The 18,763-nt window shown below is 31.5% G+C and overlaps 1 protein-coding gene across 1 annotated transcript; it reads left to right on the top strand.

Moving 5' to 3' along the window:
* Nucleotides 1–2,842: 2,842 nt before the first annotated feature.
* Nucleotides 2,843–17,899, top strand: LOC145160072 (protein PIN-LIKES 7-like). Its single transcript, XM_079079144.1, has 11 exons — nucleotides 2,843–3,060; nucleotides 14,029–14,289; nucleotides 14,432–14,511; nucleotides 14,654–14,778; nucleotides 16,256–16,377; nucleotides 16,524–16,739; nucleotides 16,824–16,940; nucleotides 17,028–17,128; nucleotides 17,216–17,268; nucleotides 17,342–17,527; nucleotides 17,612–17,899. Exons 2-11 carry the CDS (start codon nucleotides 14,155–14,157, stop codon nucleotides 17,737–17,739), a joined length of 1,263 nt encoding a protein of 420 aa, XP_078935270.1. The 5' UTR covers nucleotides 2,843–3,060; nucleotides 14,029–14,154; the 3' UTR covers nucleotides 17,740–17,899.
* The last annotated feature ends 864 nt before the right edge of the window (nucleotides 17,900–18,763 follow it).

Raw genomic sequence — 18,763 nt, forward strand, 5'->3', positions numbered from 1 at the left:
CTCTGTTGGGTTGACCCGGCTGGGTTGAATCATTTGACTTATGGATTTTCATCAGTTTGACTTTGACTTTGACCAAGTTTGAGTTAAGGGTATTTGCGTATTTTGGGATTGTGATTGAGAATTGGTCATTTGGGTTGATAGGTGACGGTTAGAGCTGAGATTCATAGTCGAGACTTCATCAACTTTTGTCCAAACTGTGAGGTGAGTTTTCCTCACTGTACTTATGGGTCTAAGGCACCAAGGCCGGACCATTGGATTAGATATCTTGTTATGTGATAGTATGTTAGCATACTATAGTGATATGTTAGATCTGTATCCTGGTATATAGGATGATGCTATGGTTAGTGATCTGTAGATCTGTTTGATTGTCTGTTGACTAATTATATGTTTATCTGTTATATGTGCACATATTTTGGTTGGTGGTTGAGGCTTTACTACTATGTGCGTGGGCCAACAGACCTGGGGCATTCCAACCCGATGGTTGATTAGGCCCGAGGGTATTCCATCCCGAGGATGACTGGACCCATTGTATATTGGCATTCCAACTTGATGGTTGACTGGGCCTGGGGAATCCAACCTGATGGTTAACTGTACTCATTGTATATTGGCATTCCACCTGGGGTATTCCATCCCGACGATGAGTACTGGACCCGGAGGGTGACTAGGCGTGGGGTATTCCAACCCGATGGTTCATTGGATCCGACATACTGTTCTATATGTTATCTGTTTGTGTGTTGGTACTTTGGGGGAAACTCACTAAGCTTTGGCTTACGGATTTTAGTTATTGTTTCAGGTACTTCTGATGATCGTGGGAAGGCGAAGGCGTGACCATACACATCCTCTGTTTTATGTACTTTTGATCTAGGGGATACTCTGATATGGAACAACACTTTGAAAACAATGATTTTGTAAACATTCTATGATTTGGGGTTGTTTTAAAAAGTTTAAAGTGTTGTTTAGTAAAAATTAATATGACATTAATTATTCAAAAGATATTACTTTTTATTAAACACGATATTGTAATTAATACTTTTGAATTTTGATATGGGCTACCTACGTAAATGTTTGTAGTGGATCTGTTCGATTTGGAAAGTAATCCTTCTACCTTAAACAATTTTATATACAAAGTGAGAAATCCTTCTACCTTAAACTATTTATAAACAATTTTACAAATATGCAACTTCTTTTAAATTGTTAAGTACTAATATTCTGAATTGAAAACAATAATAACAAATGTGAAATGACCATATACAAAGTAAAACTATACAAACAAACATTTATGATTTCAATGATAAAAGCATCACCATCTCCTCCACCTCCACCCTTAAACAATGTCATTAATATTATTTTTTTCATTTAAATCCATTTATATGTATTATTAACAATATTAATAATAACAAGTTCAAAAAATAGTATTCTTATTTATAATAATAATAATAATAATAATAATAATAATAAGGGTTTTGTTTGCAGAAAAGTCATAATATTTTTGTTTACAGAAAAGTCTCAACATTTTGGGTTAGTTTACGAAATAGTCACAAATTAATTTGTTACCGGTTCCAACCGGTCAAAAAGGGTCAAAATGCAAATTTCTACCAGTTTTTAGGATTTTTTCGTTAAAAGAAAAATCTTGTGACTAAAGTGTAATTTTTCCGAAAATATTGAAACTTTTCTGAAGATTTCCCTATAAAGTATGGACAATATCTCTCGTCAATCTGTCGCTAGTTAGCTAGGAATCCACAATTAAGGTTAGTTGAAGATCTGTCGCTAATATATATATATATATATATATATATATATATATATATATATATATATATATATATATATATATATATATATATATATATAATAATGGGAATGGTTATTTGGAAAACAAAAAAACCCTAAAAATCATAAAAATGCATAAAAAAAATACCTAGACATTACAAAACTTTTTTTTGAATTTTTTTATCAAAAAATCGTAGCCTTTTTGACAATTTCGCTGAAAAAAAAAATAAAAAATTTTTTTTTTTTTTTCTTTTGTAAAAAAAAAAAATTTTTTCAAAAAATTTTCAGCGATTATATATATATATATATATATATATATATATATATATATATATATATATATATATATATATATATATAATACATTACCTCGCTTATGTGGCATTCTCTTTTTGGTAGTGTAAGCATGTTACTACATTCGGTAAACATTCTACTATTAAACATTCATTTTGAAGATGTTAGATCCACAAAACATCTTTCATAAACGATCTTCAATCATATGTTTCCACTAAAGAGTAAATAAATATTGTACATGTGTCATCTAATTAGTCATCGAGGTGAGTTAAAGCATTCAGTTTGAAGAAGTGGTCCTAAAACATTCGGTATGGATGTACCAAAGGGTTTTTGACCTAGCAGTAAGGAGTGACACTCTCAAATGAAAGGTCATGAGTTCAAGCCTCATTAAGAGACATAAGCGGTTTTAGGAGTAGGTTAGTTTACTTGTTAAAAAAAAAAGTCTTATATGATCAATGTATATCAATCAACCTACAAGCATTAATCACTGCAATAGTTCCCTAAATTTGTTTCATTTTATGTACAAATTCCAAATTTAGGACAATAATGCCATGGTAGGGACTTCATCATCATGAAAGGTGGTGAACGTACTTCCTCCTCGGTTCCACGTCATCGCCACATGCATCCATCATCATCTTCTTATATGCCACATATTTAACAATAATTGTAAACCAAATATGACATATAAGAAAAATAATCTAGTAAGTCGTTTTCGAATTCATCTTGGTCTACTACTCTACTCAATTATGTCCCTTGTATATGTACATATATGAATTATCGCTCTTTGTCATGTGCAATAATTTATCTACATTCGTCCTATTGTGGTGGCGGTTGATATCAGAAATCCACACTTACAAACTTCTTACACATCACTACTAACACCTCATCCACCTACATAACTGCCATCATCGCCTTCATAACATGCACATCGATCTGTGAGTTTGTGTCTATGGAGTATTCACACTGCTCTAGCTAACACATAACGTTCACATCCAGGTTCTCTCTCTCTCTCTCTCTCTCTCTCTCTCTCTCTCTCTCTCTCTCTCTCTCTCTCTCTCTCTCTCTCTCTCTCTCTCTCTCATGTAGGATAATATGAACAAAAGTGAATGGAGATAAACATGAGGAAAATGTTTTTAAGGCATTTCTTTTTGCTATATATGTATGTATGCATGCTGCATGCGTTGGAATTTTGAATTCGGTAAAGGTAATCATGATCACAAAGTTGGAAGAACGGAAGAATCGTTTTTGTTTCTTCTGAAAGCAACTGCAAAAAAAAAACATACTTATAACACTTACATTGATACACTCTGCAACGAAACGGAGCTAGGGCCCCTTCGTTTTTCACTTGGGTTTGTTTGATGTTATTCATTTGGTTTTATAAACGCTGTAAACGAATAGTATTTCAAATGATTTTTAAACCTTATATTACTAATATTCTAACTCTGTTTATAGAATTAGAAGTTTTGAATCCTGTTTTATCCTTATTTTTTTTATGAATTTATTATGAGTTTGTTTTATTTACCTATCATTATATATAAGGTCAATTTGGTTAAACGTCTATATATGTCAACTGAGCAATTGAAATCAGATTGATTTGGTTTGAAAGCCGATTAGATGAACAGATTAATGGTTCCAGTCAAAACAGAGTTAAGTTGAAATAACAATCTAATTAGTTTACAATAAGACCATTTTTATAGTAATTATATTTTTTAAAAGGTTATAAACTATTTCGAGAATAACGTTTGGTATTTGTTATATTTGAAGTAGCGTTTATGGTCTTTGACTTGATTTTAATATATTTTAAGTGTTATATGTTTTAAAAGGTTATAAACTATTTCGAGAATAACGTTTGGTATTTGTTATATTTGAAGTAGCGTTTATGGTCTTTGACTTGATTTTAATATATTTTAAGTGTTATATGTTTTAAAACTTATGATATATATTTTATAAAATAACTTTAGTATATCATTATCAATATTCATCAAACAAATCTTTCACAGTGCATCATTTACACTCGTCTATATGACCATAACTAAATGACCAACAATAGCAAAATAAAAAATCAACTAATTGAGAATCAACACAACGCAAATTTAAGCCAATCCATCCACTTTTATTTTTATTTTATATATTAAGAAAATGCTTGCCAAAATACATATTGGTCGTGCAAGACGCCAACTTTATTTATATTACACAAAACAAATACAATCAATGACCATGCTAGGTACAACGAAAGGTGGGTCCTAGGATCCATTTAATTTTTTTAATTTATATAAAATTTCTATAGAAATTTTTTAGGAACCTACCTCAAAAATAAAAAAATAAATACATAAATTATGACCTACCTTAACTATAAAAATCTTTCAATTTGTATGGAAAATTATATATAAAATAATTAGTGAACCATGTAGTTTCTATTCTAAATTCACTACTGATTATATAATAAATGATATCCAAAATAAAGTCATAATCCCCACCATCTTTATTATTGCCTCTTGTGGGTTCTTGTGACTCCTTAGACCATCTCTAATGCATTGAACTCAAATGAGTTCAATAGATTGCTATATATATATATATATATATATATATATATATATATATATATATATATATATATATATATATATATATATTCCACTCACTATATAATTTTACCTATTAAAATTTACACTCCACTAAACTCAATACAATTTAACGGACTGCCACAACATTTATATGTGTGTGTGTGTGTGAGGAGAGAGAGTGTAGAGTTCAGTGATGATTGAACTCCTCATTCTATTCAGTGTCATGTCATAACCCACAATGAGGATTTTAAATTTAATAGGATTAAACTTCCCATTCAACTCCCCATTAAACTACCATTGAAGATGGTCTTAACCAGACATAGATTCCGAGTTTCCATAACGACTCAATCGATGTGGCCGGTGGCCCTTTAATGGGTCCTCAACCAGGCGAATATAACTCGACCAATTTAGACCAAATTTTTGTCTAACTTTTTCTTTTGAGTTATTCTCGTACTAACATAAAGAATGAAATCGTGTGGCTAAGATCCGATATTCTCGTGGTTTATCTTACATAATGGGGACCCATTTAAATTGTTTTAAATAGAATTTTGCGTAATAATGGACTCTAATTTTGTAAATTTAGTCGATCAAATATAATATTCTATGATTAGAAAAAAACATAACATGATAGTTGCAAACATGCAACAACACTAACAAAAATCTCATAATGTATGCAAATCATACTTCCATTCAAGGCTCATGAATGGACACAATGATGCAAAATAAGGGGGAGGAGGAGGTTATAACCATATAAAAACAATAATATGCATATAACAACAATGCCATATTATATGCAATTAGAACATATACTATATGCAATTAGAACGTTTCTAAACCAATCATTTTATAAAAGTAACTTAATAATGTTGTATTTAAATTAAATTATAACATATTAAAATGAAGTAAGAATTTCCTAAAATCTGACAATAATAATTGTAGTTTTCTAAAAAATGAATAAATTCATTTTTTTACAGATATAAAAATATTCTTTTTATCAAATTTTCTCTGAAAATAAAAAATAAGCGAAATTTATGATTAATTATTTCATATGAATATTTGTAATCATATATGAATAAAAATATATTGGTAATAATAAATTTATATGGTTGTAATTCTAAATGAATACAACATAATTTATGAATTTTTTTGATAAAATTATTAACATAAATGAATAAAACACATTTCTAACTAGATTATATTTCCATTCATAAATGAATAACAAAAAATATACAATATGATAATCATAAATGAATAAAACACAAAAAACAATTATAATTCAATAATTAATTATTATTCTATAAACATCTACCCTAACAAATAATAATGATTTTGCCACATGTCCTCTTCTCTTTTATTTTGATACTTGTCATTTTCTATATTTTTTGAATTATTTAATATCCACTTGTCATTTTTATAGATTTTTTCTTTTTTATTCAAATTCCACCTATTAAATGTCATCTCATATTAAATAATTTTATTAATATATTAATTAATGTACACAATAACTTTCTATTTGTGAATTCCTCTTTCTATTAATATATTAATTAATGTATATGTATATTAATGTAGATAATACATTCCATTTGTGAATTCATATTAATTAATTTTATTAGTATAGATTAATTAATATCAAATTACATAAATGGTCCGTGTGATTTACCGAATGTCACAAATTCAGTTGTTACTTATTTTATTATGAACATGGTTCTTGTAGTTACCAAAACTTGCGTGAATGGTCTTTTTTTCTCACACCTTTACTTTTGGACCTTTTAATAAACCCGTGTAACACACGGGTCTCACACCTAGTAAATGAATATGTTTAGTTGTACATCATCATTCCAATATTGCAATCCACAGGAAACTTGATTTCTCGACATTGTCAAATACAAAATAATATCAATAACATTAAAAAAAACACAAAGACATTAAAATTAAACAAATATACATGTAATCATAAATGAATACACGAGAACAACATAGAAATTACAACCAAGTAAGACACCTTGTCTACCACCCTTTCACCAATGAATATAACACAAATTATATAAAAAAATCCAAAAAAAGTTGCAATCATAAATGAATAAAGACGTTAATTTCATTGACTTTGACATCTATATATGCAAAGAAAATCACAATCATAATTCATAAACATAAAAAAAGTCATCATTCCATTCAATGTCTAAAAACATAACTTCAAGTTACAGTTTCATATAGTGTTATCAAAAACTTAATATCATGAAAATAGCTAGGAATTAAAAAGGATTTGCCAATGCTCCCCACATAAATAATCTATTATGCTTAAATCAACATAGGAATGAATTAACAATAACCAAATATGTACCTTTAAACTATAAACTCAAGGTACATACGTATATGGATAGATAGATAATAATTCTTCCTCTCTACTGCTCGTAAATAAACTATGGAAATAAATGGAAATGAATTAACAAAATTATAGCTTCAAAGGAAATTACAATTAAAGTAATAGTATGTGGAAAAAAAACCCCTTACTGCTTGATGATCCGACACCAAATACAATCCATAATAGAAAAAGATGTTGCTTTAAACACCTCATTTGTAGTTCGGTGTAAAAGGTTGGAATTCAACCTCTACCACCATTATAGCTGTCGGTAGCCCTCTTGTCGTTGTGCTTCAACCTCATACTTCACCCCACTTGTTGCTTCTACACACCAATGGGTGACTGGTCTTAGAAATCATAAAAACATAACTAGATGTATATTGAAAAGAGGTGAAAGGGGGATATTATTGGAACTAACAAATATTGTGGTGTAATTCTCCTTTATCTTGTTTTTTATGTACTTTGTCTTGAGCATCTCGTTTAAGCTTTTGTTTTTTCTTTAATGAAATGCTTGCTGTTCAAAAAAAAAAAGATTGTGATAGTTAAAAATACTCTAATACCCCTAACATGTTTTACAATGTTACACTTATCTTTTTAAGTTTTATTATTTACATAAATGGTCCTTTTGATCTAATCCCTAGATATTAAAATTTTAATGTTCCACAATTATTCTCATGTTCTCAACCTTTTTGATATTCTCGATTTAACTTACTCTATCTTTTTCTCTCTCTCTACACACATACACACACACACACACACACACATATATATATATATATATATATATATATATATATATATATATATATATATATAGAGAGAGAGAGAGAGAGAAAGAGAAAGATTGTTAGCTTCATGTATTAACTTATATATATATATATATATATATATATATATATATATATATATATATATATATATATATTGTGTGTGTGTATGTGTGACATCTCCAATTTCATGGCCAGAAAAGACCGATTTATGTATGCTTTATTTGAAAACCAGAGTATCATTTTTAAAGAATAATATTGCGGAATTAGTTCCCAGAAAAACATGATAAATATATTATCAAAGCATTTCCGAAGAAATATATTTTGTTTTTATTAAAACTTTGGGATGTCTTCGTCAATACAGAAACATAAGCATAAACAGACCTTAAATTCATTTACACTAGTGATCTATATCTCCTTTAATCTCTCAGTGTAATGTAGCTTCGTATCGACACCTGTGATACAATTAAACTGAGTGGGTTAGGTTGGGAAACCTGGTGAGCACGTAGGGTTTTCAACCCACAATAATATAATTATTATGTTTAATCATCAAACAATCAACCCAATTACCCATCCCCATTATATTCTTTATTCTTAAGGATCTAGCCTAAGAATCATCTATCGTTCACTTTTTCATTCCTATGGATTCTCCTAAGGAATAGGCACGAAGTCCATCGTTGCCTATGACACAGCTGCCAATGTTATCTATTAGGCACAACTGCCAATATTACCATTTAGGCGCAGATGCCAGGGCTATGACGTTCTATATTTCGGCACAGCTGCCAATATTATCCATTAGGTGCAGCTGCCAGAATTATGATGTTCTTCATTAGGCACAGCTGCCAATATTATCCATTAGGCGCAGCTGCCAGGATATTTAGAGTGCATCTGGTGAACACGTAAATCAAAAACACCTACGGGTTATGGCGCAACTGCCAATATTCATCTATATCATCTTTCATCCATCATTATTTATCTACCCATGTTCTACCCAACATATTCGTAGATATAAAATACATATACAATTTTAAATCATTTAAAACATGTATAAGTCATTCATCCAACATAGATATCAGGAACACAAATAATATGCACACATAGCACGTAATTTATATTGAATACTTCATATCTATGTGTAAGATGAAAGTAACTATGCACTCACCTTAGTAGCGTGAGTTGATAGAATCTAACTAGAAACGGTCAGCAGTTCGTGATCGTCGGGCTCGGGACGCGGAATGCCTTCAGCAAACGAGAGAGAGAAAAGAATTTGGTGTAAGGAATGAAAGGGTCGAACTTGCTATTTATAGGCAGCCCAAAACATGTCCACGTCGTGAAACATAGCTGCATCACCTCGTAGACTTGCCATTTGGGTCCTAGCTTCGGAAGGTGTCAAAATACTGACTTCATGTCGTGACCTTTATGTCCACATCGTGGAGTTTTAACACATCACTCCCGTAGACTTTCCATCTGCATTCTAGACTTGAGAAGTGTCCTAGATCACATTCACGTCATGAATTTTATGTCCATGTCGTGGAGCATGGCTGATTAGGGTTTCTGCCACGTGTCATGCTCTTAGACTGCTATATCTTCGGAAGGTCATAACTTTTGCATACGAACTCCGTTTTTGTTATTTATATCCACGCATAGGTGGAGACGTACTCTACAACTTTCTATTAGATCACTAAGGCTAAAAATTACTTCATCGTAAACTCACTTTTTATGATTCCCGGTGTCGTGTCGTTTTGTCGCGAAACTTCGACAGGTCATAACTTCTTCGTTATTAATCGGATTCCAGCGTTCTTTATATGTACGGAAACCTTGTGACATATACTATAACTTAGTTAAGATTATTTATTATAAATAATCTTCCATCAAAAAGTCATTTTTGACGCTTATTGTCTATAAATTGACTAGCTCGAATCTGCAGGCGCTACAATTATCTCCCCCTTAGGATGATTATGTCCTGGAATCATCAACGAAGCAGGGCTTGTATAATAAATCCATACGTTATCTCTTCATCCTAGGTAATAACTGTAATATGTTCCTTCGAATGAGTATCTAACTCTTGGACTGCTCGACTGCAGGCGGTGTTCGATCTTGCACCCGCTCTCTATTTCGCGTTGGACTTTCAATGGTAACCTTTGAGTTACAAAATCAATCCTTATTGAAGACTCCTTCTTCTTCTTAAAAGACTTAAGATAAGTTCTTTCCTTCATTTATCGTAACATACTGATGGGTCATGTTCTAATGACCTCTCATCGTATGATGCAACGCTTAGACTCAGGTCTTTTAGAGTCAAATTCCATAAAGGAATATACTTTCCTTCATGTTCTAATGTGATATAATCACATTCTAGCATGTAGCACTTCTAGCTATAAGCTTCTTACTTTACCAATGATTGCGATACTTCTATTGATCACTTTGATTATCTTTCACTTCAATCTTCTGGCTTAAGTCGGATGTTACATCGATCTTGGTTCTCTGAACCACGTAACATACTCGTCTTAGTCGGACTCGATTTGATATGAACACTAGGTTCGGAATAAAAATAATCTTCTTAGTCATTACCGAAACAATGGTAACGACAGACATGAACAAAACATAATCAATTACTAGCGCCTTGGTAACCTTGTGACTTTTCCTGATCCAAGTGCGAGTCCTGTGCTTTCGGTAGTATAGGCCTCTACTAGCTTTCACACTTACTCATACTTGTCCCAAGTATTGTCTCGCAGTCCCCAAGTTCTTATTTCTTAAAATCACAAAACGATTTAACACATACGAATGTGTCCAAATAATCATAAAATTTCCCTAGACTCTACTAGGACTTCTTCCTTGCGTATCTTCAATCATCAATTCTGCTTCAACTCGGTTAGTGGTGGAAACGCAGACGATATGACAACTTCATGAATTACACCAATCTTTCTATCATCCCTCCAATCAAATGTATACATTTGGATGTACCGTACTCCTTTATACGTACTGTTATTTTATCAGACGTATTCTAAAAGCAAGACACCTCTCTTATGGTATCTTTCGATAGGTGTCATTCGCTATCGTAAGCCTCCACATTTCCTCCGTTTACTCAATTCTCTACGAGTCTTCACCATAACGTTATGTTCACCGAAGCATGCGTTCAACGTATCAGGACGAGAATATAGATAGAGGAGGTTTAGACGTGTAATCCTCCTTATTACTCCGAAAAGTTATATGCCAGTTCTAATATCGTAATTAAACGTTTAGAAATCTGAACACATAAAATTTTCAGATCCGATCAGCAATAGACTATGGATCCAATCAAATAATAGCATCATAAAGCATATAAGGCTATAACATAAATCATTTAGCACATAAAAGCAATTTAGGCATCTAATCCTAAAGTAAGCTAGTGCTTGTGTCAATTCAGATGTACATCCTAAATATATTAGACATACTCCTCATGATCATCGCTTAGCATTCTAAGTTTAAGTCTAGAAATTTCCTACAATTCCTAGTTCGCTTAAACTAATACTCTGATACCAACTGTGACATCCCCATTTTCACGGCCAGAAAAGACCGATTTGTTTATGCTTTATTTTAAAAATCAGAGTATCCTTTAAAAGAAAAGTGTTGCGGAATTTGTTCCCAGAAAAACATGATAAACATATTATCAAAACATTTCTGAAGAAATGTATTTTGTTTATATTAAAACTTTGGGATGTCATTGTCAATACATAAACATAAACATAAATAGACCTTACATTCATTTACACTAGTGATCTACATCTCTTTTAATCTCTCAGTGTAATGTAGCTTCGTATCGACACCTGTGATACAAATAAACTGAGTGGGTCAGGTTCGGAAACCTGGTGAGTACATAGAGTTTTTAACCCACAATAATATAATTATTATGTTTAATCATCAAACAATCAACCAATTACTCATCCCCATTATCTTATTTATTATTAAGGATCTACCCTAAGAATTAGCTATCCTTCATTCATTTATTCCTTAGGATAATCCTTAGGAATGAATGAATGAAGGATAACTGATTCTTATGGTAGATCCTTAAGAATAAAGAAGATAATAGGGATGGGTAATTGGGTTGATTGTTTGATGGTTAAACATAATAATTATATTATTGTGGGTTGAAAACCCTATGTACTCACTAGGTTTCCCAACCTGACCGACTCAGTTTATTTGTATCACATGTGTCGATACGAAGCTACATTACACTGAGAGATTAAAAGAGATGTAGATCATTAATGTAAATGAATGTAAGGTCTGTTTATGCTTATGTTTTTGTATTGATAATGACATCCCAAAATTTTAATATAAACAAAATACATTTCTTCGGAAATGCTTTGATAATATGTTTATAATGTTTTTCTGGGAATAAATTCCGCAACACTTTTCTTTAAAAAGATACTCTGATTTTTAAAATAAAGCATAAACAAATTGATCTTTTCTGGCCGTGAAAATGAAGATATCATAGTATGTGAATGGATGATCGATTGTGGACCAATCAATTGATAGAGGTAATTTAGAAGTTTTCCAATAAATTAATATATTATCCCAAAATAAGAAACTAATAATTTATTTTTAAAAAAGTTAAAGCCTATAATTATGGAAGTGAAACATAAATCACGTTCATTATGGAGTCGCCTTCTTCTAGTCTTCTTTCTCATTTTTTGGCGTAATTTTTTGACGCTACCTATTTTCTGATCGGTTTTCACCAACTTCTTTACAAAAATTGAATCCAGTTGCGATCATCCTTTATCTATTCAAAATTTGAAAGTGACGTATTTTGCGGATGCGACAATTATTCTAAACCGATGTAATGGTAGTTTTTTTGCAAAACTAGTCGTTAGCACTAGTGTTTTAGATAGATTTGGATCGGTAGAGGAGTAATAATCGACCGGGGGGGGGGGGGGGGGGGGGTATTCTTACATAGTGGATTAGTATACAAAACTGGATTTTGATGGATTGGAAAAATTAGTAATATGATGGGAAACACAATTAGAAGTTTTTGTTTGGTAATTAGAAGTGTTTGCATTATATAAGGAATCTAGTTATTGGCATTATTAATAGATACCTTAAATTGACTATTTTATTCATTCCTTCAGACCCTTAGTTCTATCGATTTTTTTTGTAGCATCCTCAAACCCTATCGATTTTCTTGTAGAACAAAATTGAGTGGCTAAGATCCGAAATTATCGTGGTTTATCATACTTACTAAAGACCGACTTAAATTATTTAAGAAAAAGTTTTACCCAGCTTAATGTTATTTTTAAAAAATAGTAAACAATATTATCTAAGCGGTCCACGTCAACTATTCGAACGCCTACGTGGGAGGTCAAATAAAAAATACTAGCAATATTTTGGGTGTGTCAGTATTTGAACCCTAAAAAATAAGTATGTAATTTCACTCTTCAACCATTAGGCTCCCATCTCAATAGAATAGTTTTTGTTTAAGTTTACATAATAATGGACTTTATATTTAAAGGTCTTATTATATATAATATGAAAGAGAAAAGGAAAATAAGAGAGAAAAAATAATTTGTTTAGAAAACAATACAATGATTAGCTAATAAATAATTAACTATGATTTATTTGTTGCCTATCTAGACTGGTGTGTATGTGTTGGAAAACTAGGCTGGTGTGTGAAAAAAATACATTTAATTTAATAATATTAAGTAGTTGGTCATATATTATATATTATGATTACAAAAAAGTATGACATAATAGTTGCAAACAACAATACCTAACAACTCATAATAAATGGCCTAATGAGGATGTAGAGGTATACATTCATACTTTCATTTAAAGGTAGAAACATCGATTAATATTTTGGAGATCGATGTCACACTCAATGAATTTATGATTTTTGTATTCAGTATCATATCCAATAATGTTATACCATATGTTTATCGCAGCATCCTCGTTGTTTAAAGATTTTTTGGACATATTATTAAGGGGTATGTGTTAATCGTTCTAAAAAATAAATAAAATTCATAAGAAAATTTTAAATGCTAAAGATAATCAAATGTGTGTTTTTTTTAACCAAGAATAAGAAGTATAAACTAGCTTCAAAAATTGCATCCTTGTTCAATCTCTTGTCAAGAAAATTATAAGACCACGAACAATGATATCGAGTTGTTATGGTCCTTCATTAAGTGTTTCTTGTATCATTTTGTCCATTTAGTGTTTCTTTAAATTTTCAAGTCACTCTTATTATTTTGTTTGAAATCTTCATGAATTTAAACTCACGTTGGCTTCATGGTCCTACATTTTCCAGGATCTTTCTTTGATTAGCAACACCCTTGTATAATATAAAAAGAAAAAGGTAGACACAAAGAAAGGAGAAATTAAAAAAAGTTGCATCAAAAACCTTTTTAGAACCATCATTTTCAGAGGGAGAGAAATGGGGTTTTGGTCGTTGTTTGAGGTGGCATCAATGCCGATTTTGGAGGTATTGCTAGTGAGTATAATTGGAGCAATCATGGCTACCGATTACTTCAATGTTCTCTCTGGTGATGCCCGCAAGTCACTAAATAAGGTGAGTGCCTGAACACTTTGACATTTTAAAACTACTACTTCCTACCGATCAAATAAACAATCTGAGTCTGTATTACTTTATTTGTTATTTGTTGTTTTAAAGTTTCAACCAATCGGTTTAATAGAATGTAACGTTTTTGCAGATTGTTTTCGTGGCATTTACTCCCTCACTTATCTTTGCTAGTCTTGCAAAAACCGTCAACCTTGAAGACATTATCTCCTGGTAAGAACTTATTTGGTTGTGCATGTGTGTGTGTGCGCACACACACATAAAGATGATTTTATGTCATTAATATTCATTTTACACGACAAATATACTAATTAATACCCGTTATCGTGATAACATAATATCTCAAATTATGTAGGTGGTTTATGCCAGTAAATATTGGAATGACATTTATTGTTGGAGGGACATTGGGGTGGATAGCAGCGAAACTAATTAAACCAAAACCACACTTGGAGGGCCTACTGATTGCTATGTGCTCTACAGGTACTTACTTATATTTGTCATTTGTTTATATATATATGTGAGGAAGATTTAAGAAAACCTTTTTGATTTTATCAGATTTCGTGAAAAGTCATTACCAATTTTTTAAATTTTGTATAAAAATCAATTTTTGTGAAAAGTAACATGTTCTCCGTATTATCAGCCGTATATCCTTTATGAAATCACCTATACCATTTTTTTAATGGCTAATCCATGACGAGAGAGACTTACTTACATTTACGTTGCCCATCAATGTCTATACATGTCCATCGTAAGAAACTTGTGTTTCGTACCTTGTGTCAAGAGGACTCGCGTAATAAGCAATAAATTACAAGCCCATTTCCTAGGAAATAGATTTTTTTTTTTGAAACGGCAAATCTAATCTACTCCTAAATTACTTCTTAAATCCACCTATGTTCACAACGGGACTTGAACCCTCAACCTCAAGGAGAGAAGACAACACCGGATATCGCTGGGCTAGAAGCCCTTTGGTTAGGAATAGATATGTAGTTGGATTAGGAGATTGATATGTAACTCATCGGCGAACACCACTTCGAAGGATTATTAGTAACAACAATAACAAAATATTCATTAAACATCAATGTCAACAATTATCTACATAACAACATTCGATCTGGGACATTCGAAAGACAAAATATTTTAATTAGTCTGAAATTGGAAGCCACCATGCTAACCAACCCACTAAAGTTCATATCATAGGTTAAATTCACACCATAACATGTGTAATCCGATGCCACATACTGCATAATGTCGTTGATTCGTTTCCATTGCCCTTCACTACAAACAATGTCTCAAAAAAAACTTATTATATGAACTCATTTTGAATAACAAAATAGTATATTGAGATACAAATAAATAGTAAGACCTTAAACCCACATAGATAATTTTTTTTTTTAATTCATGTCCAGCATATGAATATGAAATTAAGGACTTTCCGAAATGTACCTTATGTCTATCCAAAATGCCATATTTAGATCACTTTATGTCCCGTCTCACTGATTTCTAGATAGCCGAGAATGCGTTGTTTCAGAATAGATGGTCATTTTTTCAATTCTATATAATTTTAGTCATTTTGGAATATTCCTTCATTTCTAACGTTCATCTTTGTGAATATCCCTTCTTTTAATATTTTCATATAACATATCAATGATATGAAAATTCTGTTTAATTTTTTCCAAATTTACTACCAAATGAACATTTATTAAACATTTTTTCAATGAGACTTTGTGCGATAGACACACGCATCAAAAATCACATGGAAACGAACACGGGACATCTTAGGATATAAAGGGGACAATGTCATTCAGTGATGGATTGTTTATCACTAAAGGCTAAGATTCTGTAGAGTTATCAAAATTCAAACATGCTTTTAAATCACAATGGAAGTAACCTTGAAATTTGTGTTTCCTCGTTTTCTCAGAAGTATAAGGGGTTTTTTTTTTTTTGATTTACACGTTAGGAAACCTGGGAAATATTCTATTGATAATTGTCCCTGCAATCTGCACGGAGGCTGGAAGCCCATTTGGAGAACATAGTATCTGCAAGTCAAAGGGATTCGCGTATTCATCATTCTCCCTTGCGGTGAGTTTACTTTTAATTTGTTCATTTAATTTAACTCAATTTTGTTTCATCCTCTATAAGCTACATCAACAATTATATTGTTTCATATTGTGATGATGTTTAGTTTTTCACCATTATTGGATCCTAATTCAAAAATTATGATACAGTTGGGCAGTTTCTACATTTGGACATACACTTTCCAATTGATAAAAAACTCAAGTTTAAGGTATTTGAAAGATGTCGAAGACCAATCACAACAGGAACCCAACAAAGACATGAATGCAAATGAAAAAACATGTCTTCTAAGTGTAGAAAGCCAAGAATATATTGATTTAGTTGTTCCATTATCATACTCGACTAGTGATAAAAAACAAATCCAACTTGTAAGCCTGTACATTCATGTAACTTATATATTGATAGTTATATTATATTATACAGTTAATCTGATTGTCCATAGATATGTTCAGACTATACACGAAGGATCTGGAAGCAATGATGATAAAAAAGAAGAATCCTCATGTAAACTAGTAGAAATACTCCACAAATTCTTGGAGGAATTGTTGTCTCCTCCAAACATTGGTTCTGTAAGTGTTATGAATTAAGCATCCACTTACTATGAACTAATATTCTTGACAGATATAATAATCTAATAATTGTATATGTGTCCTCAGATTTTAGGAATGATTTTTGGGGCGACCCCATGGTTGAAAAAGCTTGTGATGGGGGTTGATTCTCCTTTACGAGTTATCCAAGATTCTGTCACACTACTTGGGTATGTTTATCCGATTATAGTTTTTCTAAGAAGCAATGTTTTGGATTTGAATCTATCTTAACAACATTTTCTTACTTTGTTATATAGGGATGGAACCTTACCTTGTATCACTCTTATACTAGGAGGCAACCTAATACAAGGTAAAACCTAAACAACCATAGAAACACTTGGTCACTTATAATTATTTTATATTCTTGATAAAATTGATTACAGGATTAAAGAGAGCAAGCATCAGGCCTAATATCATCATCACAATAATCTGTATACGATATGTTATTTCTCCCATTGTTGGAATCCTTGTGATCAAAGCAGCTGATGGTCTAGAACTACTTCCTGCAGATCCTCTCTTTAGTTTCCTACTATTGATTCAGTACACCCTGCCACCTGCCATGAACATCAGTAAGTAATTCTAGTGTTATTGTAAATTAAAATGAATGAATGAATTTGGATAGAGAATTAGGATTATAAATGATTTTGATGCAGGTACAATGACACAATTATTCAATGTGGGGCAAGAAGAATGTTCAGTGCTTATGATGTGGACTTACTTAGTAGCCACATTTGCACTTACCGGATGGGCGACTGTGTTCATGTGGATCTTGACATCGTGATGTTTTGTTTGCCTTTGCGGATATTATGTGATATTGGTGTGTATATCTTTATATAAGTTTGTATCTATAGTGTTTCAAAAAACACATGTGTATATCCTTGTATAAGTTTGTATTTGTAAATGTGTAGTTTTGATAAGAGTGAAGTTAAAAGGTTTACTAAGGTTACTTGAGTTAGTAGTCAAGTGGGGATACTATGTGCTTATTCTTTAAAAAAAATATCAAGCATTAGGTCACATTTCCTTTTAAAATCTTATTAATGTACACATAAAAGTAACCCACAAGACTGAATAAATACACACATCAACATATGCTGATAACCCAAGTAGCAAACACATATACTAAGGAAGATGTACAAGAATCAAGCGATCCAACAAAATAAGGGGGTTGTTAAAAAATTACATCGGTGGGCATGAACTTGTACAATGTGTAAATAAATAGGCAATAATCTTATATATATATATATATATATATATATATATATATATATATATATATATATATATATATATATATAAAGGAGAGTTTTTTTTTACCGCCTACAACATGAAGGGAGTCACCATGTTCTTTTGGTACCTCTTACACATTGCATATGTATAGTACATTAATCAAGCAATTTGAGAAGCTGAGATCCGTGAAGGGTATTATCAGAAGTACCTTCTAAAACCACATTATTAGAGAAAAAACAATCGAGGGATAAAAATAAAAGAAACAAAATTTATTAAATTAGGTTGAATTTCGGGTGTGCGGGAAAAATCAGCTTGTAGCTAATGTTCGGGCCTAAGAGAGGGAAAGAAGATGACCAAAAACTGAGTGTGCATGGTCGGTGGCAGAGCTAATGGGATCTAACGTTAAAGAATGTAGCGGTGGTGGTTGGAAATCCACACCCATCGTGATATTGGCTTATGGTTGTTATCATAACAAGAAAAGGAAAAAGATAACAAAGAGTATGGGGTTTTGATGGTTGCTTATCAAGTCATTTGGTCAAGGCATTTGTTTTAATTTTTAAAAGTTTAGAGTTTAAGTC

Source organism: Lactuca virosa, chromosome 2 (assembly GCF_052849685.1).
Source record: "Lactuca virosa cultivar CGN04683 chromosome 2, Lactuca_virosa_CGN04683_v6, whole genome shotgun sequence".
Classification (NCBI taxonomy): domain Eukaryota; kingdom Viridiplantae; phylum Streptophyta; class Magnoliopsida; order Asterales; family Asteraceae; genus Lactuca; species Lactuca virosa.

Bases quoted from the DNA above. Each gene is read 5' to 3' on its own strand.
- LOC145160072 (XM_079079144.1), top strand. From the start codon at position 14,155: ATGGGGTTTTGGTCGTTGTTTGAGGTGGCATCAATGCCGATTTTGGAG. The intron at 16,740-16,823 runs GTAAGCCTGTAC...AGATATGTTCAG, and splicing joins ATAAAAAACAAATCCAACTT to ACTATACACGAAGGATCTGG. The intron at 17,528-17,611 runs GTAAGTAATTCT...ATTTTGATGCAG, and splicing joins GCCACCTGCCATGAACATCA to GTACAATGACACAATTATTC.